At 45.8% G+C, this 26,991-nt stretch overlaps 2 protein-coding genes across 6 annotated transcripts in view; one reads left to right on the top strand and one right to left on the bottom strand.

The window, feature by feature from the left end:
• The window catches only part of DAZAP1 (DAZ associated protein 1), a 25,746-nt gene extending 2,992 nt beyond the window's left edge, over positions 1–22,754 (bottom strand). The window contains exons 1-12 of one of the 4 annotated variants that reach the window (XM_065699848.1): positions 22,587–22,754; positions 17,171–17,211; positions 16,569–16,735; positions 16,207–16,272; positions 15,472–15,582; positions 13,564–13,612; positions 8,925–9,007; positions 5,381–5,534; positions 3,855–3,884; positions 3,287–3,427; positions 2,249–2,431; positions 251–339 (exon numbers count right to left, since the gene is read on the bottom strand). In XM_065699848.1, the coding sequence (XP_065555920.1) occupies positions 260–339; positions 2,249–2,431; positions 3,287–3,427; positions 3,855–3,884; positions 5,381–5,534; positions 8,925–9,007; positions 13,564–13,612; positions 15,472–15,582; positions 16,207–16,272; positions 16,569–16,735; positions 17,171–17,211; positions 22,587–22,618 (1,137 nt within the window). In that variant the 5' untranslated portion in view covers positions 22,619–22,754 and the 3' untranslated portion in view covers positions 251–259. Of the gene's footprint in view, positions 1–250; positions 340–2,248; positions 2,432–3,286; positions 3,428–3,854; positions 3,885–5,380; positions 5,535–8,924; positions 9,008–13,563; positions 13,613–15,471; positions 15,583–16,206; positions 16,273–16,568; positions 16,736–17,170; positions 17,212–22,586 lie in introns of those variants that run through there. The other 3 variants (XM_065699846.1, XM_065699847.1, XM_065699850.1) reach the window with 3 other exon arrangements.
• On the top strand, positions 22,412–26,991 carry GAMT (guanidinoacetate N-methyltransferase). Of its 2 annotated transcripts, XM_065699852.1 has the most exons (7): positions 22,412–22,472; positions 23,362–23,599; positions 24,153–24,298; positions 24,378–24,441; positions 25,302–25,369; positions 25,679–25,789; positions 26,141–26,991. In XM_065699852.1, the coding sequence occupies exons 2-7, from the start codon at positions 23,416–23,418 to the stop codon at positions 26,279–26,281; spliced, it is 714 nt and encodes a 237-aa protein (XP_065555924.1). In that variant the 5' UTR covers positions 22,412–22,472; positions 23,362–23,415; the 3' UTR covers positions 26,282–26,991. The 2 variants fall into 2 exon arrangements, with proteins under 2 accessions (XP_065555924.1, XP_065555923.1); XM_065699851.1 differs by lacking the exon at positions 22,412–22,472 and having other exon boundaries at positions 23,090–23,599.

Genomic DNA, 26,991 nt, shown 5'->3' with positions numbered 1-26,991 from the left:
ACACAGCATAAAGCCTCTCCAATGCAGCAGCCTGGGGAGCCAAGAGCAGCCTCAGTCATGCTTCAGTCAGGAGCTTTCACTTCAGCCAGCTCATGAACAGCAAGGACTGTATTGCCCTTACTCCCAAGAGTAAACGTTTGAGCCACTTCGTTCCCCCCCACCCTCTTAAAAGAGACCCTGTAAGAAACACAAGTTAATTTCCCAAAGGCAGATATATCAAGAGCATTGGTTGTAAATAGGCACCACCTACCTATGCTCCTCACTGCTCAGCCTGACCATAAGAGTGTAAACAAAGTATTGGCGCGTAGCCTGAAGGGTCTTGAGAATAGGTACCCAGCCCTAGTAAGAAATGAGGAGACCAGGGTGACGAACCCCAAGAGAGCCCTGTACAGAGATAATTGTTCAGGGTGAGGGAGACACCCCCATGTTAGTGTTTCATGTACTAGTGCTTACATTCATCCTAGCTGTAAACATAGCAGCATTTAAGATGCTGTCAAGCCAGGACAAAACTTAAAATGCCATAATGATTAGATAGCTCAGTGCCCCTTTAAAGCCCATAAGCTCTATGCATTTACGTACATACATGCAGATCAACTACCCTGCCAATGCTGCTAACAAATGTGCAATCACAGGAAGTGCTGAAGCTCTTTAACAGGTTTTATACATAGTTTTATGAACAGGTGGATGACTCTGGGTACTACAGCACATTAAATACATCTACCCCTTGTACTCAGAACAGCTTTCACCCTAGAAAAGCACTCAAGGTAAAAAGACTCAACTGCAGTGGTAGTTTAAACAACTAACATTCTCAGCCCTCCTCCTCAGAATGCAGTACTACACACCTCTTCCTCCCTCCTCCCTCCATATCCAGCCCTCTTAGGAGGCTAAAGAACACCTGAAGTATTTCCCTGGCAAAGAGGCTTCCTAAAACACACAAGAGGCAAGTGGTACCATATACACCAAATACCAGAATGCGCCCCCCCCCCCAGTTTTTCACAAGGTTGTAAACCAGATTCTTCCTAAACTAATACATCACAAATATTGGCTCCCCACTCCCAATTTTGTGCATGGATTTTATACTTCATTTAGGAGGGCCCACCCCCCTTCAAAAAAAGAGTCTGAAAAGAGACAAGTTCTGGCAAAGACAAGGAAAACTTCCTCTTGAGTCACAATGGCAAAGCTATCTATGAAAGCAACCATGTGTGCAACAAACAAATTGAAAACCATTTCAAGTTCATGGACAGGAACATACTGCTTGCTTTACAAACACATGAAGGCTCATCTTCCTTCAGTCTGTTTCGCATTTTTGGAACTCAGAATAGTGTACTTTTAAATAACTCTCTGAAGTGTTCATTTCCTAACGGCTTCTGCAGGCACTTCAAACGAAGCAGGCAAACTAACAACCATGGAGAACATGTTCAAGTAGAGAGCAGTCTTAATGCACGGCCTATTGCATGCAAAAAGTTCACCTGAAGTAAAAAATGACAAATCGCAACCCCTTCAAAAAATAGTATTAAAAAGCAGTATGGCACAAACAGCTCTTTGGAGAGCACTCCTCAAAACCAGGGCTGAAGGAAGAGCAAGAACTCCCTCTCAGCATCCACAGGGAGGAGCAGATATTGTACTCAGGAGCACAAGTACTTGTCTAGCAATTTTAGTTTGGTTTTGGTAGTACCACTGTTACGCCTGTGTCTTCCAGTGACTCTCTGAAACAGTTCTCCATGTAGAACAGTGAAGCTTTACACACTTCTGACGAACTATAACTTGAGCTAGACAGGAAACGATTGGGGGAAGAAGTAAAAAGGCCTGCAGCTTGGATTCTGATACCCTGCACTGTTTGCCTCTTGCTGCTGCTCTTTCCCTTGAAGACTATTCTTCAATCTGATCAAAGTCAGTTACACAAAAAACACTGACTGCAAGCTCTGGGATGCTTCTGGAGACAAAAAGTTTTAACTACAGATTCAGGGAGAGTGCAAATCAGTAGCTTAGCCTAGCAGCACACTAGTCTCTGAAGACTATTTCACAGCATACAAGCAATGTTTTAGAGTGGGTTAAGAAAACACCCTCTGGCTAGAACACTGCACGATTTAAGGATCTCTTGAGAGCTGGTGGCTGGCATTCGTGTCCTGAAATGCCTGGTAGCAAACTGTTTCTGAACACTGGCTTTCTGCACAAGTAGTAAAAAAAACCCCAAAAGCAGGAAGGGGAGGAGGATGAAGCTGAATTTATTTTACATGCAGTTACTTACCAAACTGACTATAAGGGAATTCTGGTGGAGCAGTTGGGGGTTTGCTCATGTCCTGAGTTGCCTGAGATGGTGGTGGTGGTGGTGGAAAAGCTAGTGGTGCTGCTCCTGGAGTGGCAGGTGGAGGGGGTACTCCAGGTGGGGCAAACTGGTCAGGTGGAGGAGGCGGAGCACCATAACCAAAACCTGAAAGGCAAGAAAAGCACAATGCATGTGAAAAGACACAGGTGAACAGCACCCCTACTTCTTGGCTGCCTTTAGAGTATGATAACATCCTGTTTTAAAAACCCAAGTCTTAAAACCAAAGTGTCTGTTACCTACTGTGGGCTATGCAGCAGTTCACACCAACACTCTGGCAAACACTGTGGCTAAAAGACCCAACGATACACCTTCTGACATGAAAAACCTCACCCCAAAGGAAGACTGTGGCCTCAGGAGCAATCAGCAAGAGACAGAGATCAAGGAGAACTAGGGCCCAAAGTCTGCACACTCACACACACATGTAAGAAACATGAGGAGGAAGGCATATTATTCCAGATCATAGGAGGAAAACCAAGCTATCCCAAGCAAATGGTTCGTAGCAGAACAAGTAACTCTGGGTAAGTGGGTGCTATTTTCCACCACCTTACTTTAAGCTGGGCTTGTGAATACACTTTTCAAGAGGTGGCCTGAGGGGGTAGGTGCTAAAATCCTATTTGTATTTCCAATGCCACTTGTGACCTTAATTCCCTAAGCTCCTCCAAAACATCCAGCCTGTGTCTATCCCAGCTCACCATGCAGTAATGCCTAACTTCTCTCCTGGATGTTGTAATAGGAGTACAGAATCAATCTAAATTCATTTAGCAACACAGTTTTAAGCTTGAGAACATAGATGATCACTGCATCCACGTAAAAAAGTAACCCAGCCCACTGACGAGAATATTCAGTATTTAATTATAGCTCAGAAATATACAATATGGGCAAAACATGTGATGATTAATGAAATGTAAGGTGAAAAATCTAAGTCCAGAGAAAGATGAGCAACTCCTGTAGGTCACTTACTGAATGGTGGAGGGGTGCCATAGCCCTGTGGAAATCCTTGTGGAGGTGGGAATCCTCCAGGAGGTGTAGAGACTATGTATGAGGTAAATGGTGGTGGTGGCGGAGGAGCTCCTCTTCCTGGAGGAGGTGGTCCATATCCACCTGGAAAATGAAGAGAAACCAAGAACTAAAGCAGCTTAATAATGCAGAGCTGCTGCTTAAGTCAGCATTCTGTAGATGGGGTAAAGCTGTTTGACAGATTTCAAACATGGTCTCAGCCCTTCTATGAATTCTTATTTTGGGAAATATTTGTCCTCCGAGTATCCCTACTGTAAATATTTGCTGTTTAGAATGTAATTCCTTTATAACAAATTAGTGTGGCTGGCAAGAGCAGGATGTATGTCAGCTCCCATTACTCATTTTTTAAGAACACATTATCTTCTTCGTTCTTTCAGGACAAATTCAATCAAGCTTTTAAATGTAGGTTAAATACTACAGAAATCCACACATCACTGTGAATTCTTAAAGAAACTGCACCCTCACTCAGCAGAATCTCTTTTTTTACAATCGGGCCCGTGTAATTACTTACCAATTGCCTGTCCAGCTGGCACCCACATCCCTAAAACAGAACAAAAACAGTGTGCACTGAAGCTGTGTACTATGAAAGAGGAATGATTTGAAAGAAAGCTGATCTTGCTCAGGGCCCTGGAATGGACTGGGGGGGATCCTCGAGAGTCCCTTACAGTTCTATTTTTATGGTCCAAGAAATAGTCCAGGACTATTTCTGCATATGCAAATCTGAAAAGACTGTGATCATTCAGCAGATAATGCACAGAGGAAATAGGAATCCCCAAACTCTAATCAGATGAAGCATTCAAGAGCTGCAAGCACACCAAATGCAAGTAACTGTACTAGTATAAAGAACAATACCACTGAGGATCACAGCAGACTACGCATCAGAAGTGGTTTTAGTACACTCCCAGGTTTATTCTAGTTATTTCTGAAGGTTTTGAACCATAAAAGTATCACCTTCTGCATCTGTCCCCGCACTAAGACTGAAAGATAAAGCATTTGTTTCACAGTAATCTTTCCAGTAGATCAGGTATCATTTTCTCTACAATAACTGCATTGAAAATAATCTAGTTCCTCAATTTGCACAGTTGCAGATTAGCACATCTGTGTGAATGTCAAAGCCTCAGCTGCAGCTTTCAAGTTAATAAGCACCATGGGGAAACAAGCAATCCCTACACTGAGGTACCATCTATTCTAGCAATAGATGAAGCAGTGACACTCCCTTTAGCCCCCCAGGTGAAAGCTTCTCATGTATCAGAGCAAGCAAATTCTGTTCTGTCAAATGCAACTCAATTATACCACTGGAATTCTCCATAAGTTATCAAAACTATCTTTGGATGAACTCAGCGTATTTATCCCGTCTTCAAAATCTTGGGGGAGTTAAAGCCATCAAGCCCAAACCACGCGGCTGCTCCTTTTAGCCCTGATGGGTTCAAGCTAAATCACGAAGATTCTAAGCAGTAAGTGCTCTCCTGCACCACTGCCAGCCCCATGGCTGCTTGTTATTGTTCCAAGATACATTAAGCAATAAAATCCAGGAGACAAGCCCATCTGTTTTTAATCTTTTCCCTTTCAATTTTTACTTATCATTTCCTTTGAAACTGCCTCAACCTTGAAAACCTGGATTTTCAACAGGATTTTTTGTGGGGGTCTGAGGCAGGGCCCAAGCTGGAGTCACAAGGTGAGCTGCTGAGCTTTCTCAATACCTTCTCCACATTACCCAAAACCATGCCCATTCCACCTGGGAAGAGGCAGAACCAAACAGCAGAGATGAAGCACTGCCTAAGACACATGCTAGGCATGGCACTACCCACTTGCTTCTGCCCTACAAAACCAAGTGTTTTGGGAAAAGGAGTGAAGGAACAATCTCAGCAGACTTGGGAAAGACCGAGGTGTGGAATTTTAGTTGTGCTGACAGGAACCCAGCAGAGCCATTGCATTGATAAGCCCGGGAATACCATCATTTGCCAGAAACCCAAACTGTGAGTAAGCTGTAAAGGAAAGACTCTTGCAACAGTGATGCCTAGATGAGTAAAGCAGTACCTTGAGGGCCATAACCCTGTTGCCAGGTTGGAGGAGGCTGCCCTGCCCAGCCATTGGCAGCACTTGGCATGATCCTGCTTCCCCACTGACTGGTGCCGGGGGGACCTGGAGTTTGGCTTTTGCTATCACGAGGTTCTGCACGTTTCACCTCCACCTAAACAAACAGAGCCACCACTTAGGAGAGATGGCACAGGTTAATATATACCCCCCTGCCCTTCACACACACCCTTAGTTACACTTAAGACTACACTTAGCATCTTATGACTTATGTCTAAATACTTAATTATTAAACTTAAGGCCAGTAATTTAAAATGTTTCTCAGGTACAATATATATGATGGTAAGACATTAACAAGTTCTACTATTGAGGTCTTGAGAAAAAACACATCCTACAAATCACTTCTGTTTCATCATAGTACAGTATTCATTTGCTTCAATCTTAAAACAGCAGTACCCTCTTACAACGGCTCTTCACTTAAAAAAAGCATGATCTTTTACATTATTTATGGACTAATTTAGCACTTGAGGCAGCAGTTACAAAGATGACATTTTCAGCCAAAAAAAACCAAACCAACTTTGAGTAAAGAGGACGCTCTGAAAAAGGGTACTAATGCTTTAATCATTCCAACATGTTTGGGGTTCATTTGGAAGTTACAGTTTAAACCCACCCCACCTAACTACAATTTCAGCTCTGCTCATACCTGAGAAACACACATTTGATTGGTTGGTTTGGGTTCGGTTTTGTTGTTTTTTGGTGGTTCTCTTTTTTTTTTTCTTTCTTTTTTTTTTTTCCTTTTTTTTTTTTTGTTGTGGTTTTGGTTTGTTTTGTTTTAAAAACTTAAAAGATTTTATTTAAATGTCTAATGGAAGATAAAGACTTACCTTCCCCAGGCTAACGCTTAAAGAATCTCAATTAACTCAAACAATGTCAGAGGGAATGGATGTGATAAGAGAATCTTACATTACATCTAACAAAAAAGTAAACAAACATGCAAGTAATAAAAATGGACAGTTGAGTCAATAAGAAGCAAATCTTCATACTGTGTTAAGTCAGTGACAAAAGCCCTCCTGTTTTTCAAATGAGTAAGCCACAATGCTTAACTTATTTTAGTCAAAGATAAAATGTCCTAGTGTTCCAAGCCATGGAATAAGTGCATTTGACCTACTTAAAATAAGCTGCATACTCAATATAAACCTCTCTCTCTCTCAAAAAAAAAAAACCACCCCAGTTTCTGATTTAATGAAACACTCTCAGCATTCCTGCATGCTGAATTCAAGGCGCTTTTTATTTTATGATTAATTTTAATGGGTGCCAGAGTACAAAGAAAATAAATCTCAATCATCAATGGGCCTGAGTCGTATGGAAAAGAAAGTATTCAGAATTCTTCCTGCCATGTCTTAAAACCCATTCATGTCAGAGAACAAACAGGAAACAGGCACAAGGCAAGGACAAAGCCCCCCGCCCCCACCCCACTGCAGATGCCCCAAGGACATTAGACATGACATTAACCAAATCTCAGTCAGCTGAAGGCCCTTCCAGAGAGGATCCAAGGGAATTTTTCAAAGGACTCAAATTAATGAGTCTTAACACATTTGCCTTGAGGGAATTCAGTTATTGCTTACAAAAGCAAGTTCTTCTTGCAATTTTAATTTCTTTTTTTTTTTTCCTTTCAACAACATATGGATTCATTTCAGCAATACCTTTATAATTACCAAAAAGATACCATTTTTAAAGCAGGCATTATCTGCCAACGAAGGAGAGCGGAATATCTGGAGTTCATTAATCTATGTAGAAGTAGTCCATTCATTTTTCAGTGCACATTTGGAAGTGGTGAAGTGCCAAATCGAGGACTGAAAAAATCCCTGTGCAATATTCTTCAAAGCGAGGTTGAAATTCTACCTAAAGTCCAGTTTGCACCCACAAATGAGGCATCTCCATTGCTCCTGGCTGAGAAACCACTGTGTAACACTGCAGGCTTCTGCTCTTTATGTCATTGAAAGGAAAAAAAAGAGGACAGGAAAGAGATTCTTTCCTTTTGGTTCTGAGATTGTTTGGGAAACAATGGGGAACTCTGAATTAGCACTGACAGATGCTGAAAGCCACAGCGTAAAAGCTGACACTCTGAAGGCTCACACAGGGTTCTCCATACATTCCCAGAACCATTCCAGCAGAGGTACTCTCCTTTGTTCCTCTCTACATCTACATCATGCAGCTTTGTGATAGGACCTCTCATTTAAGTGGTTTGTATAAGTTTAAGGCAATTCCAAGGGAAGATCTGAATGTGCAAGTAAGGATACAGGCAATTCTTACACAAACCAATGTAACTCTAGTGCTGTCAGTGCATCTGCTCACAGATGGGAGTGCTCAACAAGAGGAAAATACTAGTAATTATACAAGCATATTTTTTTCACTTCCATTACTAGGAAATCAGCCCCCCCTTAACCCCAAAACAAGTTCATAGGAATAAAAAGCATTATATTCTGCATAATTTAACTACTGATGAACCATAATTTCACTGATGGGCAAGAATATACCCCTTGCTGGCTACATAAATACTTATGGACTATCAGCACACAGAGAGACTTTAAAAGACAATGCAAAATTACACAGTGCAATAATTTAAGGAAAGCAACAGTGTTCATGTGTCTCCTTGAAATCTATTCACTCTGCAGGCAGCAGTTTTAACACTGGCTTTAAAAACTGTGGCTATGCTGTAAAGGACTTTCAAGTTCACCAGAATTTCCTGTGGTTTCTTTTAGTTTAAGAAGTTATTTTTTTCTCTAAACCTGGGTATCCTGCACCAATTTACTCTGCTTTTCTTTTTTTTCCACAGGTCCAAGCATGTTCCTTGTTGAGTAACATCAAAGCAAGCCTAAAAAATTCCTCTCTAGCCAACATCCTGACAACACAGTATGAAGATGAAACAACCAGAGGTCACTTAACTGCATTGTGGTTAAAAACTACATAGAGTACGTGGGTTTGTATCAAAGTTTCACAGTAAGTGACCCAATTTTTTGTAAAAAACCAATCCTTCATGATGTTTTTCTTCCTCTTTTCTTTAAAGTTTAAGATTGTATAAAGTACATTGTCTCACACCACCTCAAAATTTGAGCATCAAATACACATCTGAAGGAGTGGTATCTTAAACCAAGCCTTGAACAACTCAGATTTCATTGGGATTCTGATTTTCAAGCAGGGGGAAACAACTAACTTCTCTCCTTGCATCTAAGCAGTGCTCAAACCAGAGGTAGTCACCATCAACTCATTCCAATGTGAGCTATGCTCAGCCAGAGCAACCCCCCAGGTCTGTAAGCACAAGGCCTTACCCCAGCCACAAAAGCCCACAACCTAAGTTCTTTGGCTCTCAAGATCTGTCTCTTCTAGGGGATGATCTTCCCCCACTTTCGTGGGCGAAGCCTCCAATTTGGACTTAGGTGCTCTCCCGCCTAACTGAATCCATGACTAAGTTTTATTCACCAGTGAAATTGCTAGTTGCCCAAGACTTGGTTCTTTCTTAAGGTAAAATAAAACTACAACTACACACTTTTTTGCCCATGATGTCGTGAAAATGCATGTTGACAGCCTGGTCCACTGATTGTTCGTCCTCGAAAGTAATAAATCCAAAACCTAGCCAACGACGAAGAGTGAATCAAGGTAGCAGGGTGTTGTGACACAAAACAGGATGATGAACAGTATTAGGGGCGGACCAAGGGTTCAAGCAGGGGTTTCAGATAACAGACTTGTGTTAAATTGTCAAAAAAAGTCAATCTGAGAAAATTGCAACGGATACTTCCTGTACTCAGGCAATTTTTAATGCCTCAGCCTGGTTTCACACATGCAACTTAAACTGAGCTTGGTCACTATCTTTGAGTTTGATTTTACTCCTAAGCCCGCCTACCAGGAGGGGAAAAAAGTGTGAATATAGTCATAAATATAACTGTGCCACATGATTAAAAACAAACTTGTGTGACAGCAGATTCAAGTCAAGCAACTTCGCTGCTCCTATCTTTGATTCAGACTAGGTTCCCATGGAAAACCTATTCTGTCCCTGCTCCCCAAAGCTGCAAAGCAACTTCCTCCCATCCCTTATCCCATCTTCTGGTTAGGGAATATTTTCTGTTAAAAATAATAAAGTTGGTTTTGAAATGTAGCTGTTAAAGCATGAAAAATTTTACCACTCCATGGATGAATGAGAAGCTTCAGAAACTAACAACCTAGAGCAGAGGTTCTCAAGTTTTCCATACCTTAGAAAAAGCACGTAATAGACATAACACCTTCCAAATACATCCCCCTGCTGACTGAAGAAGTGCTGCTTATAAAGAACGTGGTACTTGCCATCATATCCGTTATCTATTTCTTCTATTTCCTGCTGCTTTTCTCTTGGAAAAATAATAATTAAAAAGCAACCCTTTTCAGTCCCTCTTTTTGCCCAAAGCATTGCTACCAACTGCTCCAGATCCCCAAGGGGGGCTCATATCCTTTCATCTGACCGTAGCCCCTGATGCAGCTCGGCCAAATCTAGCGGCTTTTTATAAGGTCCCAGGGGAATGTCTGATGCCTGCAGAAGATGCTGGGAAAGAGGCAAAGCCCCGGGACTAAATCTCTGTTTGAAGGCACACTTTGAGAACCACTGCACTTAGGTTGTAGCTGCTGATACCGCCGAGAGAGTGGCAAAATAGTGGTTAATTTCACAGAACACAAGAGGCTGGTTCATGCCATCAACCACTTGCTGCTGGCGTAACAACCAACCCCAGGAAAGGGAAGAAACATGCAGTACATAAATTGTGCCAGTCTTCAGATTAGCTAAGGGCAGAGCAATAAAAATTAGAAAGAAAAACGAGGTGCAGCATCAAAAGCATATGGAACATGGATGCATTTCTGCTTTTCTGAAACCCAAGATTTCCCCCTTGGTTTGCATTTTGCTTTGCAGCTAGTGCTGACAGCAGCCATATATTGCTCTAAAGCGTTAAACAGAAATACAGTATCTATAACAGTTAGTGTCTCTCTGAGCTTATCCAACTGGGTTGGGTAAGCCCAAAGAGGCCTATTGTAAGAAAGTTTATATATATATATATATATATAAAAATACACAAAGATACAGGCCAAAATAGATTCCAGCAGGTCAAATTCTGCTGTCAGCAACAAGAGCAAAAGACATCACTAAAATAAAATAAAAAGGAAAAAACTTAGCATTTCCCACACACAAGAGACTGGCAGTATAAACGAAGTTTTGTTGACCTGTGATGAAAGCAGCCTCAAAATTGAGAGCAGCATTTCATCACAATATATTTGTCTGAGGTTAACTAGAAATCTAAAGTATTAGAGCCAAAAGAAAAGTGTTTGTTTGTATTTAAATCACACGTTTAATATTACAGCCTTTATCTCAAAGGACATGGAAAGGAAAATGATGGACAGCATCTACATAGGAAGGTTGCTCATTTAACTTGATTCCAGTAAGACTGAAGGAGGGGAATTGACTGTGGGATGGAGACAGGGCATGAAGGGGGAGAAGGAAAGGAAAAAGAATAAAAGAGAATATGGGGTCACTGAGGAAGAAGTCAGTAAAGAAAAACAAAAGATTTAAAAGGGTCAAACCCCACAAGATAAGGAACAGTGAAGAAACCAGTATAATACACAGCAAAATTCCAATAATGCAATTTTAAATACTATCAAAAGTGAGGAAGTACAACATCCAGTAGCTTTATTTTTGGAAGAACAGGACTTGACTGAAAACTAGAGAAACTAATAGTCAGAATGTGAGTGGACCATAGACCAGAGCAATGCCACTGGTTTGCAGCCAAGGGGAAGAAGAGAACAAACGCAGCAGGAACCTGTAACTTACTTCACAGCTGTTGGTTTAGCCAAGAATTGAAAGCTTGAGGAGTAGAGACTGCAACAAAGCCATAGTTTAAGATGCAACAACGCTGCTGCGCTTATACTTGGGGCTGAGAGTTCTCATGAAAGCACTGCTTGCAGGAGAGCTAACGGAAGTAGTGAGTAAGCAAAGACTCAAGACACACCTGGCTCCTCAAGGGCAAAGCCACAGCTCTGACACTAATCAAGAATCTGGTTCCCAGTGCTCTTGTGAGAAGCTGAAGGTAGATGAATGCTACAGGGATTAGTAACAAGGATGATTTTCCCCTCTTCCTACTACCAAATGCAGTTCAAAGTGCAAGGATAGGTAATGGAAGAAGGCAAAGTGCAGAGTGGTGCAAGTAGAAGATGGCGGTGAATCAGCCTTTTAAATTTTACAAATATATACTTACTCAGGTATCACATTAAAAGGAAAAGTGTATAGACTGAGCAGCACTTTCTGCAACAGAACACAGATCAGAAAGAGCAGGCAAGAGAAAATGTGTTCTGGGATGCACAACCAGGAGTACTGAATACAGTGAGTTGTTCCCAGCACACCCCTAGGACTAACAAGGCCATTTTTGGAGATGACAGTTAGTTGCCACACTACATAAAAGAATGTAAAAGCACAAAAATGAAAGCCAGAGCAACAGGACTCAAGAACAGTGTTTCAGAAATCAGCTGAATTAAGGAAGAATTTACCCAGCAGTATGGCTGCACCCAGGATGGAGACAGACAGGCTTCCAAACCTGCACTCATCTGTCACTTCTGCTTTAAGCTACCACCTACTAACTGGATACCCAAAACCTTTGTTTGGTTTGGTTTAGTATAGCTTTAAGCAGAAAAGCCGTTCAGATGAGGATTAATCCAGATGAGGCGTGATGTTTTAGTACCTTTTGCTCAGAGGCTGCAAAGCTGGGATTAAATATGACAAAGATTGAGATGATACAACAGTTACTTAAATATTGCAGAACTGCAGCCACAACTTATATTCAGATGCCTGCATCTTTGTCTCCACTGCCTCCTCTAAAACCAGATGCTCTAGAGCACTTGAATAGATGAATGTATGTTCTGTGTAAATGAAAGGTATCTGTTCAAAGAAGATTAAGATAGCTAAAGCAAGAAAACAAAACAAAAAAAAAAACAAATATATTGAAACTTCGTTTACACTCCAATAAAAGACAAAGCCCGTCCCTCCTCTGACTGTGGAACTGGCCTGTACCTCTGTGATAAATTATCACCTAGAGAGAGGAAATCTAAAGAGATATCGTTAATCACAGTCAAACAATTCACAGAGAGAAAAGAAAACAAAATAACTTACTTAACATTACCATACTTTACTATGAAACACTTAAATATGTCACTAAGGATGTCTAAATTAAAAATAAAACTAAGACTTAACAGCTTAATAAATATGAAGTGAAGAATATATTTCTTAATAATGAGTCAGAAGAGAAATGCAAGTTCAGATGGCAAACTATTCTCTAGCATGTAGAACATGCTACAAGGTGGTCAGTGCAACTAAGCTTCAGAGATTTAAAATATTGCCTCTTCATTGTCCAACCGATGACAGATGCAATGGAAGGTGAATGATATGAATCTTGCTTCGTATTTTGACCAAAGGTTACCAAGTTGATTAAATTCTCAGGTTTTGTTGGGTTTTGGGGGGGTTGGTGTATTTTTTTGGTTGGTTGGTTTTGTTAGGTTTAGGGGTTTTTTTGGTTGTGGTGCTGGTTTTGTCTCTCCCTCCCCCCTCTTTAAAAAAGCAGTCTTAGAATACAGGGATTATACACCCCAATCAAAATATAGACACAGATTTCAGAATTATTTGGTGTCGTTTAGGGAGTGGTTTTCTTTAGTTTGAAGTGAAGCCATTTAACCAAAACAAAAAGCATATAATGGATGCATTCTGTTCTAATCTGGTGTTCAGAAATACTCTGAACTGGAGTATCCCCCCCATGCAATTACAGACATCAGACATACCTTTCATGTGGAAAAGGAGGAGAACCTGTACTTCCCCTCATCCCACCCCCCAGTAGTACCTTAAGCCACAGGAGAGGCTCAAGAACCAAATTTCATTCAACTAAAAAACTACCCAAAACCTCAGAAATGAACATGAAACATCTGACTTTAAATGCACAGATACCAACTAAGCTGTAGATGAAGAGTTTAGACTTGAAGTGATGTTTGCCCAGTGAATTATTCTTTTTCCTGAGGCAACATAGGAAAAAAAAAAAAAAGGCTACCTTTTCTGATGGTGTGAAATAGTTTGCCATCTGACTATAGGAGAGTATGAAGAAATTTCAAGGACAAACTAGATCAGCCTTTACCTCGGGGCCTCTGTTTCTCTGCGTCATAGATCATTACAACTTCAGTGACCTGGAAGAGAGAAGGGAAATTCTACTAACTGTGCTACCAGGGGAGCGTTATAAACAGTTACCACAGGCTTCTTTCCCACCCTCTATCCACAAAGCACAATTAAATGCTTGATGTAGCCATCCATACCAGGCTGTCCCAGCACAGTGCAGACAAACAGGGAATGCAGCTCTTGATGGGATTTTAAGGAAAGCATGAGTTCATCTACTCCAGAAAGCTGCTGGTACACTGTGGCTTTTTATGGTCTCATCACACTTAAGATTTTAATCTGGCATTAAGGTCTTCACACTGTCTATAGCCACACTACAGCCCATACACCACCCCCCCCAGGTTTCTGGTTTTATTCATCAGTACAGCTTCTTAAAAGATTACTTTGCCCATTTTTAAACATTTTCACTCTCACCATGAAAAGCAGCTTTAACTCCAAACACATTTAAGAATCTGCACAGCTTCTCTGATTTACTTACTTGAACATCAATGTGGCACAGAGTAACGGTATAAACTGATGCTTTAAACAGCATTACACACACCCCTCCCCAGATTACAGATGATCAGTATCAGTGTGATTTTAACTTAGGAAAAAAGCCCAAACAACTCTGTGGCCACAAAACATGTATGAGCCTCTAATTCTCCAAAGATAACTCTTAAGAACACTACACAGACTCTCCAGTTTCTACACTACTGTTAAAAGTTCTACTACTTACTTTCAAAGGCACTTACACTTAACGGCTGTTGCCTTCTACATTTGGTGGAACATAACCCTGTATCTCCCAAGCCATCCAGAGGTCAGAACTGGAAAGCCAAAAGTCTGTGAGGAAGAGCCTTTAGAAACTACGCTCCACAGCTGTGGAGCATGCTCCCCCATTTTGAATTATTGAGTTTACTGCAGCCTTTCAAACTAAAGAAACAGTTGTTAGCCATTGCCCTGGGTTTTTCTTTTTCAAATGATCTTAAATCAAATTTTCAATACAGTACTATTAATAAACTGAGCCGCTTGAGAAAGAACCAATAAATCCTTTGCTGCCACTAAGAAGAGATCTTGGAGAAAGGTGATTAAAAAGAAGTATCAAGAGAACACATTAAATGCCACTTGAAAATGGCAAGTTCACATTTGCCAGCAGTCTTGAATTTAACTCAGGCAATCTTTATGTTTCTAAAGCTTATTTACAGCAGAACTTAGTAATTTAGTTCAATAGTTTACCATCTTAAAGGGGCAGTGAGAGTTGGGATACATGTGAATTAAACAGGAAAAAAAAAAAAGATGAGAATCTAAGTCATTTCAATCTGAGGTTACCAACTGAATTAAAACCAAGTGCATAACATGAGTAGCAGTTTGTCTCTAAAATGGAGGTTCTGGACAACAGAACTCAGACGTTTCCAGATGATGATTTAAAAGCAACTGCTGTTACCAAAACACTGGCAGGAGGCTGCAAACCTACCCGTACACGTAGTCAAAGAGAAGGATCTTAGACAAATTCAATGAAGTACTTGCTGTGCCCCTTCCCTCCCTCCCCCCACCCAGTTTAATCATTAGGCCTCAAGTTATCAATTGAAAAGAGAAAAAAAGAAATCTTAAACCAACTCAACTCAGTTTTTGCAAGGGAATGAAATAAAGCATCAGGTAGGCTTAAACAAGAGGAGATAGAAGCAGCAGAGGAAGTACACGTCGGAGCAACAGATTTTGGCAAACAGCAAGATACATTTCAAGATGATGAACATTTACGAATGCTTCAGTATGTCCCTCCAGCAGTTTGTCTAAATTAACCCAAAATTCAACAGCTTGATGAAAACTGAGAAAAAGCAGTGGGGAGGGAAAGGATCTTGCAACCGACTGCGAACCACCATCATGCTGAATGACTCACCACTCCGAATTTCTTGAAGTATTCCCTGAGCTCTGTCTCGCCACAGTTATGAGGAATCCCACCAACAAAAATTTTATTTGATTTATTGTTATCGCTCCTGGATCCTTTCTGCTAAATCAAGGAGGAAAAGAAATCAGTCAGAAGGACAATAAAGTTGGCTACTTCTAGCATTTTACACTGAAGCATGAACTTGCAGGTTGAGGGGAAGCCATCTTCAGGCTTGAGGTCTCCCAGTCACTAAAGTGAAGCAACTGCATGTTCAGAGCTCAAGCCGTTTAGTGTCTGCAGCTATAACCCAGTCTCTGCTCTTCAGAAGATCAGAAAACCAGGGACTGTGTTCTGAGGCCATTTACTCATTTTCTAATGAATCATATGAACCTGCAGGGTGTGAAGTAGGCTGGAAAAAGAGCATCAGTCCTGCAAGCGCACTTCCAGACACTTGTTTCAAGATCTGAAGAACTCATCTAAAAGCACTGCTAAGAGCTTAAGAAAATACCACACCCAAACCAAGTCTGACGCAAACACACGATGTTCATTAACACTTTGTTGTACTTGGAGCCCTACCAAGGAAATCTAAGTAAGAGACATTTTTCAGCAATCGAATTTATATTCGAGGCCTGCGTACTGACTCCTGATTTTAAAACATGGATATAATCCAAGTGAACTCAATTAAACTGCTAGAAGGTAAGCCAAAGCTTGGAAAAGAGGCAGGATACACCAAGTATCTTTCCTTACCCATCCTTCCTTCGGTCGTGTCCTTTCTGGTTGCATCCCCCTAGGTGTACATGGCTTTGGATCAATCTGGAAGAAGTTCCAGTTTGGTCAGATCTCAGCGTGCAGAATATTGTTCTAAAAGTTACTTTTAGGGCAGCTGAACACAGCACTGCTGAAATCCAGCTCCTCAGATCACAGCTCTCATCAATACATCACTTCTACAATGTGACACAAATCATTGAGTTAAAGCTGTCTTACAATAAATAATTAAACCCAGCAATCAGGTAACTTTTACACTATCTGCAAACAAGTCACCAGAACTCAAACCAGAGCTCTGAAGCAGTGTGGAGCAGAAACAAACCCAGAACACAGAAGCAACTTACATTTCGGCCATCTAACGTGTGAGGTCTACTGGCCAGTACTGTTCCCACACAGTTGGGATCTTTGAATTTGACAAATCCAAATCCTCTAGACTGGTTTGTTGTTTTGTCTTTCATTATGACACAGTCTACAACTTCTCCATACTGGGAGAAGTAGCTACGAAGAGTTTCTGTTAAAACAAAAGCATATATCAAACAGAACCAGGTATTAACTTTAAGCAGGCTGTGTTTGCAGTTGAGACAAGAGATAAACAAATGTCTAAACAAACTAAAACTCATCTTCTGAGAAGGATTAGATTTTACTTCCTCTAAGCAAATGGTATGTAATGATTGCCACTCATACAAAAGGAAAGTAGTGTCGTAGTAAAGCAATGATGAAAAATTGTTATCATCTGAGCTAACAAAAACTTCAGTTCCAAACACTGACACAAAATATAAACCCCAAAGTGATTAACACCCATCTGAACTCTCTGCAGAAAATGGTATTAACAGAAGAGAGCGGTAGAATCTCATTGAAATCTTCCTACCACAGTCATGTCTTAAGAAAGCTATGTCTCTGTACATTGTTATCCTTGCTCAATCAGTGTAGAATATCCATCACTCACCTTGTGTTGTACTCCAGTCCAAGCCACCCACAAAGAGTTTTCTGCAAATGAAACACAGAGCAGTTTTAGGGTGCTACATGACAAATGCTTCACATTATTCAACGCAGAAGTCAGCTATTCTGATGAGGTCTGGTGGCACAGAGGCCTCCAAAACACACTACAAATCTTGTTCCTCACTAAAATTCACTGTTCTTTGGGACAACTACCTTGTGTTTCATGAAGACCCACATAAAATTGGAGCATCTGGTTTGTGTGCCACAAACATGACCAGATTGTAAGCTTATTACAGGAATATATTTTATTCTTTTACACAAAGAGAATACAACAAATACCAGTTGCTCCAAACTTCTCATTTGCAGGTGCTGGAGAAGGCAGTGATACTTTGAGAAATCATTACCCAGAAAGAAAAAAACCACATATAACATCACACAAAGTACATTTACCTGCTCTTCTGGGGCAGAAACGAGTTCCAGCACTGAACACTTCATATAAAGCTTCACTGAAACTTGGGCAGTGGTCCAAGAACAGTTATAAAACCTGGTTAACCCTCATCCCCTAATTCAAATGGGATGTTTGGATTCCTGGATCATAGGCTCTGAGCTACTTACAGAACTTCTCTTAGCACAGCTAAGGGTCCATGCAGTTCAAATTTAAGGATGAAAACAAAATCCAGAACTTCCAAGCTAAAGCAAACTGACCAAAAACCAGGCATCCTACTTTAAATACCCAAATCCATTCCATTAACAGCTTTAGTCCCAGGCTGAGGATCAAGAGGTGTGCAGAATCTTACATTAGGCCTCCAACTGTGTGAAGAATGGGCTCTCCACATCCATTTGCTGCCTGACACAGAACATTACCAGAAAGACAAACGACAACCAGAATAGGGTAAAACAAAAAGATTCTACAAAAACTCACTAGTAATGAGCACTGTAGCAGAAATAACACCAGACTCTGAAGATTACACACGATGTTATCAGCTCCTAAACTGGCTCTCTGGCTGTGTAATTGGGTAAACCAGAAAGCATGTGTTTTCCACTACTGGATCAGAAAAAGTTTAAGTCAGCCCTCAGGCTTCCTGCCCCTGTGTTCTCCAGGTACTATCTTGGTAGAGAAAAGTCCTGAAACTGCCTATTAAAACAAACAACAGGCTTTCATCCATCCCTTTTATGTCCTACTCCCTGATCACCCTGAAAGACCAGTCAAAATCACTTTTGTCTACCATTATCTTCCTGTTAAATGAAAGCAAAAGTAGAACTACCAAGTTCAAGTCTAAGACAGAGGGCAAACTTGTGAGGCAAGTACTGAACAGAGTAGCACTAATTCAGCAATTAGTTATGAAACCATTTTACAATCTAATTCAGAGATATCACCAAATAGATGAGAAAGTCATGGCCAACACCCAAAATAAGCTCCATGCTTAAAATTTAAGGCCAATCCAAATCTACTCATCTTCTGAAAAGAGCATCCAAATCTGTGCAATTTCATGTCAGAGCACGCCAAAGTAGTTGGGTGAATGCACAAGCAGAGCAGCAAGAAGCCAGACTGCCTGCTTTGCAACTCTTTATCAGCTGAAGGGTGTGACAGAACTTCCATGCAAAGTAATTTACTCCATAATTATAGGTTAGTTCAAAGGCACCTCACAACTCAGTAAGAAAGCCCTTTTTAGTAAGAGGCACCAACTCAGAATCTCTTCTGTTAATAGTTTTATGGGTCTGCACAGACAAGTGCTGGGATAGTTTGGGGATTGTTATTTTTTCAAAAGATGCCCTCTGTTTCTCTTATGAGTCCTCGGAAAGAGGAACCATATTCTGATTTGTCTGCTACTCACCCTCAGATACATCCAAGTACAGCTGTATCTGTGTTGAGGCTGGGAACAAGAGCACCTTCACTTACATGGGGAAAGTTGAACTTCTCCTAACAAACGTTAAACTGCCCCTCACCTGCTTTCTTCAGGAGCAGCCAACTACAGTAAGAAAAGATCCACCCCCAGTCAGAGCTAGAAGGTCCTGTGTAGCAAGGCGGCTTGCAGACCAAACAGCAGTCCCTTTTTGCTTTGATTCATTTCTCTGTGATATGGCATCATTTTGTGACCCCTATGCAACAGCCAACAGTGACTAAACCAATGCCTCAAGAGCGCATGTGAAACCAAGGGGTGACTGCAGAGTTACACAGTATCTACAAGTCGTGAGAGGTGACAGAAGTCTTGTCCTTCAAAAAATGCCTGCTAGGCACAGATCAAAGCATCTTCTTAAGCAGGCCAGAAAATAACTGAATGGCTAATAGGCAAAGAAAGCAGAGTCTTCACAGTGTTGCCAAAGACAGATTATAAAGCACCTGATAACGGCACAAGATGGACATTTCACCCATTACCCTCCCTGAAAGCTGCCTGGTTCCTACTTGCATGTTTCAGGATGCTGAAGTTTTCCTCAAGGATGGAAAGCTACCCCCATCTCCCTCCACTGGCAGCATGCTCTCTCCTGGCACCAGTTCAAAGAGCTTGTTCCACCCCAGCTGAACTTCACCAACCAGCGGTCACCACACTCAGACCTCCCAGTACCTTCCACAACTGCCCCCTGACTGCATTTCCTCTCCATGTCCCAGACACAAACACGTATCTCTGGGCTCTTTGTTGTGTCATTTTTAGGAAGAGTAAGTTCTATAAGGAAATAACTTTACTTCCTAATAGCAACGAAAAGAATAAACTGATATAATGCTATATCCTATGCCAGAGTAAAGTTTTGATGTAGCCCATGACTATGTGACATTTTCTCAACCAACCACATTTTGGGATTGGTTGTCGGGTTTGGGTTTGTCTGTTTAGACTTTTTGGTGCTCCCCTCCCCCTTATTTTAACTAAATTTGATAGTTTGGTATGTAAGATCAATCTATGCAAAATCAATTGAAAAATACCAGGTGCATTCTGACAGAGCATCAAGCTGTCTTCAGGGACAGAGGACTCCCTGCAGTTAACAGTCACTGAAACCTTCCAGCTCCATTATGAATTATTTGTAGTCACCCTACATACATTTAAACAACCAAAACAAGCTGGGTTGCCTAAGGTCAAAGACAGCAGCTGTATGTGAATACAGGGCTTCTATTTATATGCACCCCATAGAATACCAAAAGCCAGGACTACCCATTCTTCAGCTCCTCAGTGGATTGCTTTGAACGTGCTGAGCAAATGCAAGAGTTAACTAATCCCTGCCTAACACAAACATCTAGACCTGCTATTATATAGGACAGTTGTGTGAAGCAACATCAGGTTCCCCAAGCTCAGCCTGCTCCTAAGGTCTTAGATACAGGGCCTCCCACAAAACTTCTTGTTCAGTTTCTGGACTGGTAGTTATTAGGAGTATGTTATCAGTTTGAGGCTGCTGACATCGCTGTACTCATACCTACTTACATCACCTTCAAATACAGACTGTAGTGCCAGAAGGATGCTATAGCCGATTCCCAATGGGATGGAAAGCAGCACCAGCCTGATGAGGGCAAAACAAAACGCTCTCTGCTTCCCGGAGCAGGTTTGTCTCTCCACTGTGAATGTACAACAGCGTGCACCATGCACCAGCAAGACACCAACGGACTCGGCACGCTCGAAGCGGCAGCATCCTGCACAGGGCTCAGTTTGGAAACTCTTCAGAAGTTACAGAACATACAAGAATTTTTAACCCAGTTTCACGCGTTCTGCTTCAATTATTTCCCGACTGATTTTTACTTGCTAATTTATCCTTTTCTGTCACTGAAGCAAATAATCGCAGAACTAGTAAGAAAGCATGCAAAGCATGCATTGCAAAAGTGCCTAAAACTCAACAAAAGCACAAAGTCTTTGCCTACGTAAAACAATCCTGCAGTTCGGTTAACATCTATCACAGCTACATCCTGTAGCAGAAGAATCAGTGCTTTCTTTCATCCAAAACAGCTTCGAGTACTAAAGACAAAAACCTACTCACATCCATACAAGACCTACAGCCTTGCTAAGTATTTTTGCTTAAAATCTCTATCTAGGAAAGCAGTTAAATTCATAACTTCCTAATAAAGGCTGCATCTCACAACAGCTTTTTCGAAATACAACTTCCTTCACACAACTGCAGGCAGCTGACTACAACTGCAGTTTGTTCTATGGTTTCACCTTTGTATTTGAACATTGCTGGGGGGGGGAACAAAAAAAAACAAACCAAAGTCATCCTTTCTGATTAAAATCTAATCCTTTCCAATCTGATTACAACTCAAAAGGATCAAAATCTAAGTAGCCTGCAAGCGGGAATGAGCTCTGTGACAGCTGGGTCTGGTCAGGGTGAAAACTGACAGTATTTCACTGAGAACGTGCAGCCAGTGCTCACCTATGGGTCCAGAACAGCAGCAGCACACAGGAGTTTGCTCATCAGGTCTCTCATAACGCAGCAGGCAGAGATTTAGGCCCAAGACCAAATGCTTTCAGAGCAAACCCTACATATCTAAACACGCTTTGTGCGGAATGTGTGGTTCACAGCAACGTGCTGCATTCAGTACAGTTATCCTACCGCTCGTATAGCTAAAATTATACCAATTAAGAACATGCAAAGTAAATAAGCAGCTCACTAAGCACGGAAGACAGGATGGGAAGTGTCCACTCTAGTTCCAAAGGTGACCAGTTAGGCCGTGCGTATTTTGAGCCAAAACCTGTGGAAGCTCGGGAACCGATCTTTATTATTGTCTGTTTTTTAGTTCTAACGTGCCAAATCTACAGACTCATAACTTAAACGTCACCAGGCTTCAGAATACAGAGCACTGAAGCAGAATAACGCGTTTAGCGTTTAGCACCGCGGAAAAACCAGGTCTGCAGAAGCCACAGAACCTCCGGGAAGCCTCTGAAGAAAACGCAGCGGGTTTGTGCCCGCACCACCCGGCACAGGACAGGCAGCGGGAAGCCCCTGCCAGCAGAGGGGAAGTTTGGAAGCGCAGCTACGGGCAGCGCCGGGGCTCCTCTGCGGCACAGGAGCGAGGGGAGGCCGCCGCCGGCCGCCTTTGTCCTGCCATGTGTGCCCCCCCCCCCTCCAGCGGCGCAGAGCCCAAGGCCCTGACCCAAGGCCCGCCCGGCCGCTGCGGGCTCTCGCTCCTCGCCGTTTACCCCCGGTTCCCCCCCCCCCGCTGCTCCCGGTACCGGCGCGGGCAGCGCCGCGGTGACCTTGGGCCGCGCGCACCTGCCGCCGCAGCCCGGCGCGGGCCGGTCACGTGGGGGGGCGCGCTCCCGCCCGCAGGGCCCAGCATGGCGGACGGGGGGCCCGGTGGCGGCGGGGGCCTCTCACCGGCGGCGGAAGTGCCGGTGCGGCCTCGCCCCCGGGGCGCACGGGAAGGGGCACGGGCCCCTCGCCCTCCCCCCCCCCCCCCCCCCCGCTGTCTCCTCCTCAGGCGGCCGCCCCCCCCTCCTCCTCCTCACCCGATCTCGTCGGCGCCTCCCACGCTGTTCATGGCGGCGGCTCCTCGGCGGTATCCGGGGCCGCGCCCGGCTCTTCCCTCCGGCGGCGGCGGCGGCACCAGCGGCAGCTCCCGGGCTCCGGGCACTCGCTCCTCGCCGTTTACCCCCGGTTTCTTCCCCCCCCCCCCCCCCCTGCGCGCGCTCCCGAGCTGCGCAAAGGCCGCCCCCGGCCCGGCCCCCCCCCCCCTACCGCGCGCTCGCGCTCCCTCAGCGCCGCCAACCGCCGCTTGCGCGCGCACCTGCCCCCCTCGCTACGGGGTCTCCGGGGCCGCGCCCAGGGAGGGGAGGGGAGGGGAGGGGAGGGCCGGAACGCGCGGGGGCCGATGGGAAGGGCAGTCCGCCCCGCAGCACGTGCGGGCCGCGGCGCCGCGCAGGGTCCTAGTGCCCGCCTCCTCCCCCCCTCACCCCTCCGCGCCCGGCTCTGCCTTCCCTATGCGGGGCAGGCGGGGCTCGGGGGGACCCCCCGCAGGGAAGAGCCCTTCCCCGGTGGGCCCCTGCCTGCCCGGGGCCAGCGCGGCCCCGTCTCGCAGCGGTGCTGGTGCTTCCCCCTCCGGCCATGCACAGTGCGGTGCCGCCAGGAGCCCCTGCCCGCCCCACCGGCCGCTCTGGCCCCCAGCTCCCGAGACGGGCCCCGTTTCCCCCGGGAGGGCCCCAGCCCGCGGTGCGCACTCAGCACTTCTCCAGCCCTGGTTATTTAAAGCCGGCCGGGACCCAGCGGCCCCTTTCCCTCCCCCAGCACCGCTGAGTCCAGCGAGCGGACTTCGGTCCCCGCAGCGGTAACGGCACGGCCATGAGCGGCCGGGCAGCGGCGGAACCCATCTTCACGGAGGGCGAGGACTGCCGGGCAGCCTGGCGGGACGCGGTGGCCGGCTACGATGCGCCCGATGCTCACCTGGAGATCCTGGGGAAGCCGGTGATGGAGCGCTGGGAGACCCCCTACATGCACTCGCTGGCGACCGTGGCGGCGTCGAGGGGTAACGGGGGGGCTCAGGGTCGTGCCATGGGGTGCAGCTTCCCCGTGAGTGAGCAGTGGGGGTGCTGTGTGTGTGTGTGTGTTGCTGCCGGGGGACCCCACTGCGTGCACCCCGCTTGCTGCCAGTGCTCCCCATGCAGTGCCAGCAGGAGCAGGGCCACGGTGGCACTTGTGCTCTCGTGTCAGGGTGACACATTCCCGAATGGGGATGGGTCTGGGGGTGCAGGCACAGCCCAGCCCTGCTCTGTCCCGCTGCCTTTCAGGCTGCGCTGCTGCTGGTTGAGGCAAGGCTTTGACGAGGGGTTGCTTGACCCCACTGCAGCCACTCGGGGGTTCAGTGGGGGGAAAGGGCTGCTGCAGGGCGTAGCTGGGGAGGCAGCGGGTGATGTGCACATGGGGCTGCTCCTGGCTTCTCACCCCAGTGCGGACTGGGCCTGTGCTGGCCACGCGGTGCCCCTGTGTAGTCACAGCCCTCTTAAAACCACCGGATCACAGAACCAACTAGGTTGAAAAAGACCTTCAAGATCACAAAGTCCAACCACCTTGTTCCCCAGGCGGCCGCGTGCTGGAAGTGGGCTTCGGCATGGCCATCGCTGCCACCAAGGTGCAGGAGTTCAACATCGAGGAGCACTGGATCATCGAGTGCAACGCGGGGGTTTTCCGGCGGCTGGAGGAATGGGCCCGGATGCAGCCCCACAAGGTCTGGGGGGGTTGTGGCAGTGCATGGTGCCGGTGGGTGCCGGATGCCGGGGCTCACTGCGCTGCCCTCCCACCTGCAGGTCGTACCCATGAAGGGGCTGTGGGAGGACGTGGCACCGACCCTGCCGGATGGGCACTTCAGTGGTGAGACACCCGCAGGCGGGCCTGTGGGACTGGAGGGAGGTCATAGAAACATAGAATGGTTTGGGTTGGAAAGGACCTCAAGATCATCCAGTTCCAACCCCTGCCATGGGCAAGGACACCTCACACTAAACCATCACACCAAAGGCTTCGTCCAACCTGAACACTGCCAGGGATGGAGCATTCACCACTTCTCTGGGCACCCTGTGCCAGCGCCTCAGCACCCTCACAGTAAAGAACTTCTTCCTTAGGTCTAACCTGAGCTTCCCCTGTTTCAGTCTGAACCCATCACCCCTTGTCCTATCGCTACAGTCCCTGATGAAGAGCCCCTCTTCAGCATCCTTGTAGCCCCCTTCAGACACTGGAAGCTGCTCAGGTCTCCACGCAGCTTCTCCTCTCCAGGCTGAGCAGCCCCAGTGTTCTCAGCCTGGCTCCATACAGGAGGTGCTCCAGTCCCTGAGCATCCTCGTGGCCTCCTCTGGACTTGCTCCAGCAGCTCCATGTCCTTATGCTGAGGACACCAGCACCACACACAGTGCTGCAGGGGGGGTCTCACAAGAGCAGAGCAGAGGGGCAGGATCCCCTCCTTTACCCTGCAGCAGAACCTGGGAGCACTGAGACAGGGCCCCAAGGCAGAAGGGTCCCTGCACGTTGCTGCACCATGAACAGGGGGAGGCAGGGTGAGCGCCTGGCCCGGCTCGCTCCCACCATGGGCTGCATGGGTGTCCCTTGTCGCTGTCTAAGGGGGGGGGGGCAGAGATTGGGGTGCCAGGAACGGGGAATCTTCTCCCTGGCACACAAGCCCCACGAGTGCCTTGCTGGCCTCTCCTGGCTAATGGATGGTCCCCGGTGTTCCTGGGCAGGGATCCTGTATGACACCTACCCACTGTCGGAGGAGACCTGGCACACGCATCAGTTCAGCTTCATCAAGGTAACGTGGTGGGGGTGCAGCTGCCCTGTGCAAGGGGCCAGAGTTCTCAGCTTGGGTGGGTTTGGGGGAGACTTGAGAGCTCAGGAGCCAAAGTCAGAGCCGGGTTTTGGTCTGCAGCCCCCTCCCTGCCCTCTGGGAAAACCTCAAAGTCCCCAGCACGATGGTGGCATTGGCAGCACTCTGGTGGGGAGCAGCAGGAGGGTGCGGAGGGCTGGGGCAACGTCTGGCTCTGCAGGGAGAAGAGAGAGCTTGGAGGGGGGTGAGGTGGGAGCCGGGTGCTGAGCCAGCGCCCCTCCATCCCCACTGCAGGACCATGCCTTCCGCTTGCTGCAGCCCGGAGGGGTCCTCACCTACTGCAACCTGACCTCCTGGGGGGAGCTCCTGAAGACCAAGTACAATGACATCGAGAAGATGTTTGAGGTGAGCACTGTTCCTTGGGCTGGGGAGGGCCTGGCCCCCCCGGCCCAACCCAGGGTCCCAAAGCTGCCCCATGGGGCTGTGCACCCCCTGCATCCCTGAGCACATGGCTGACACTGTGGGCATGGAGCAGCACAAGAGCCTTCCAGCGGCTTAGCTCCTCCAGCCAGGGCTTAGCAGGGAACATTAAGGGAAGGTCAGCAGGTTTCTGCCCACAGCAGCCCAGGATGGGGCTCCCTGCACCGACTGCTTGTACTGTCCTGTGTCCGCACAGGCTGGGGCTCAGTAGAATCTCCACTTGCATCTGGGCAGCTCAAACCATTGCCTGCTCCTTCCCACCCTCCTTTCTTACAGGAGACCCAGGTAGGGCACCTGTTGGAGGCCGGGTTCAAGAGGGAGAACATCAGCACAACAGTGATGGACCTGGTCTCGCCCAAGGACTGCAGGTACTACTCCTTCCACAAGATGATCACCCCCACCATTGTTAAGCACTGAGGGTGCTGCCTGCCTGGCACCATCCCTTGGGGCTGCCCTGAAGCCACAGGAAGCAAACACTAAGGAAAGGAGACTGATTATGCACACTTCGAGGAGGAAAAACGCTCTTACCTCCTCTGACGCTGAGAAGATTGAAGCCGATTTATCTGGAGGGAGGAGGTGGCTGGAGGCTTAGGATGGAAGTCCTGGGTCTCTAGGGAACCTTCTGGAAAAAGGACTCCCTGCCCCACCGTGGATGTCACCCAGAGGATGTCACCCAGCGTGAAGCCCTTGCCCTGGAGGGGCCTCTGGGCTCTGCAGAGCAAAGTCCCACCCAGCATCCAGGCATCCATCCCAAGTGCTGGTAGTTTCCACTCAAGACTCAGACCTCCTTGATGAATGCCTCAATGAAGCTGTAATCCCAGAGGGTGGAGCAGAGCCTTTGGCCAAAGGGCTACAAGGATGAGATGTTTATCCTCTAAAACCTGGATCATTTTTAGAAATCCTTGGTGACCTAAACCAGGCAGGAGAAGCAGGAACCCGGGGTGGCTGGAGGCACTTTGGCTGCTCCTGCAGCAACTCCCTGCTGGTTTTCGCAGTACTTCTGGCTGAAGCCCACTGCAGCGAGTTCTGATCCTCACAACCTCCTTGCAGCTCAACAGTGCGTGAATGACGTTTCCTCTCTCTACCCAGAAGGGATAAAATCCATTAAAGAACCCAAATGAAATCCA

The sequence above is a fragment of the Lathamus discolor genome, chromosome 21, assembly GCF_037157495.1.
Source record: "Lathamus discolor isolate bLatDis1 chromosome 21, bLatDis1.hap1, whole genome shotgun sequence".
Taxonomy (NCBI): Eukaryota; Metazoa; Chordata; class Aves; order Psittaciformes; family Psittacidae; genus Lathamus; species Lathamus discolor.
Note: the sequence above shows the minus strand (reverse complement) of the source record. Positions and strands in the feature narration are given on the sequence as shown.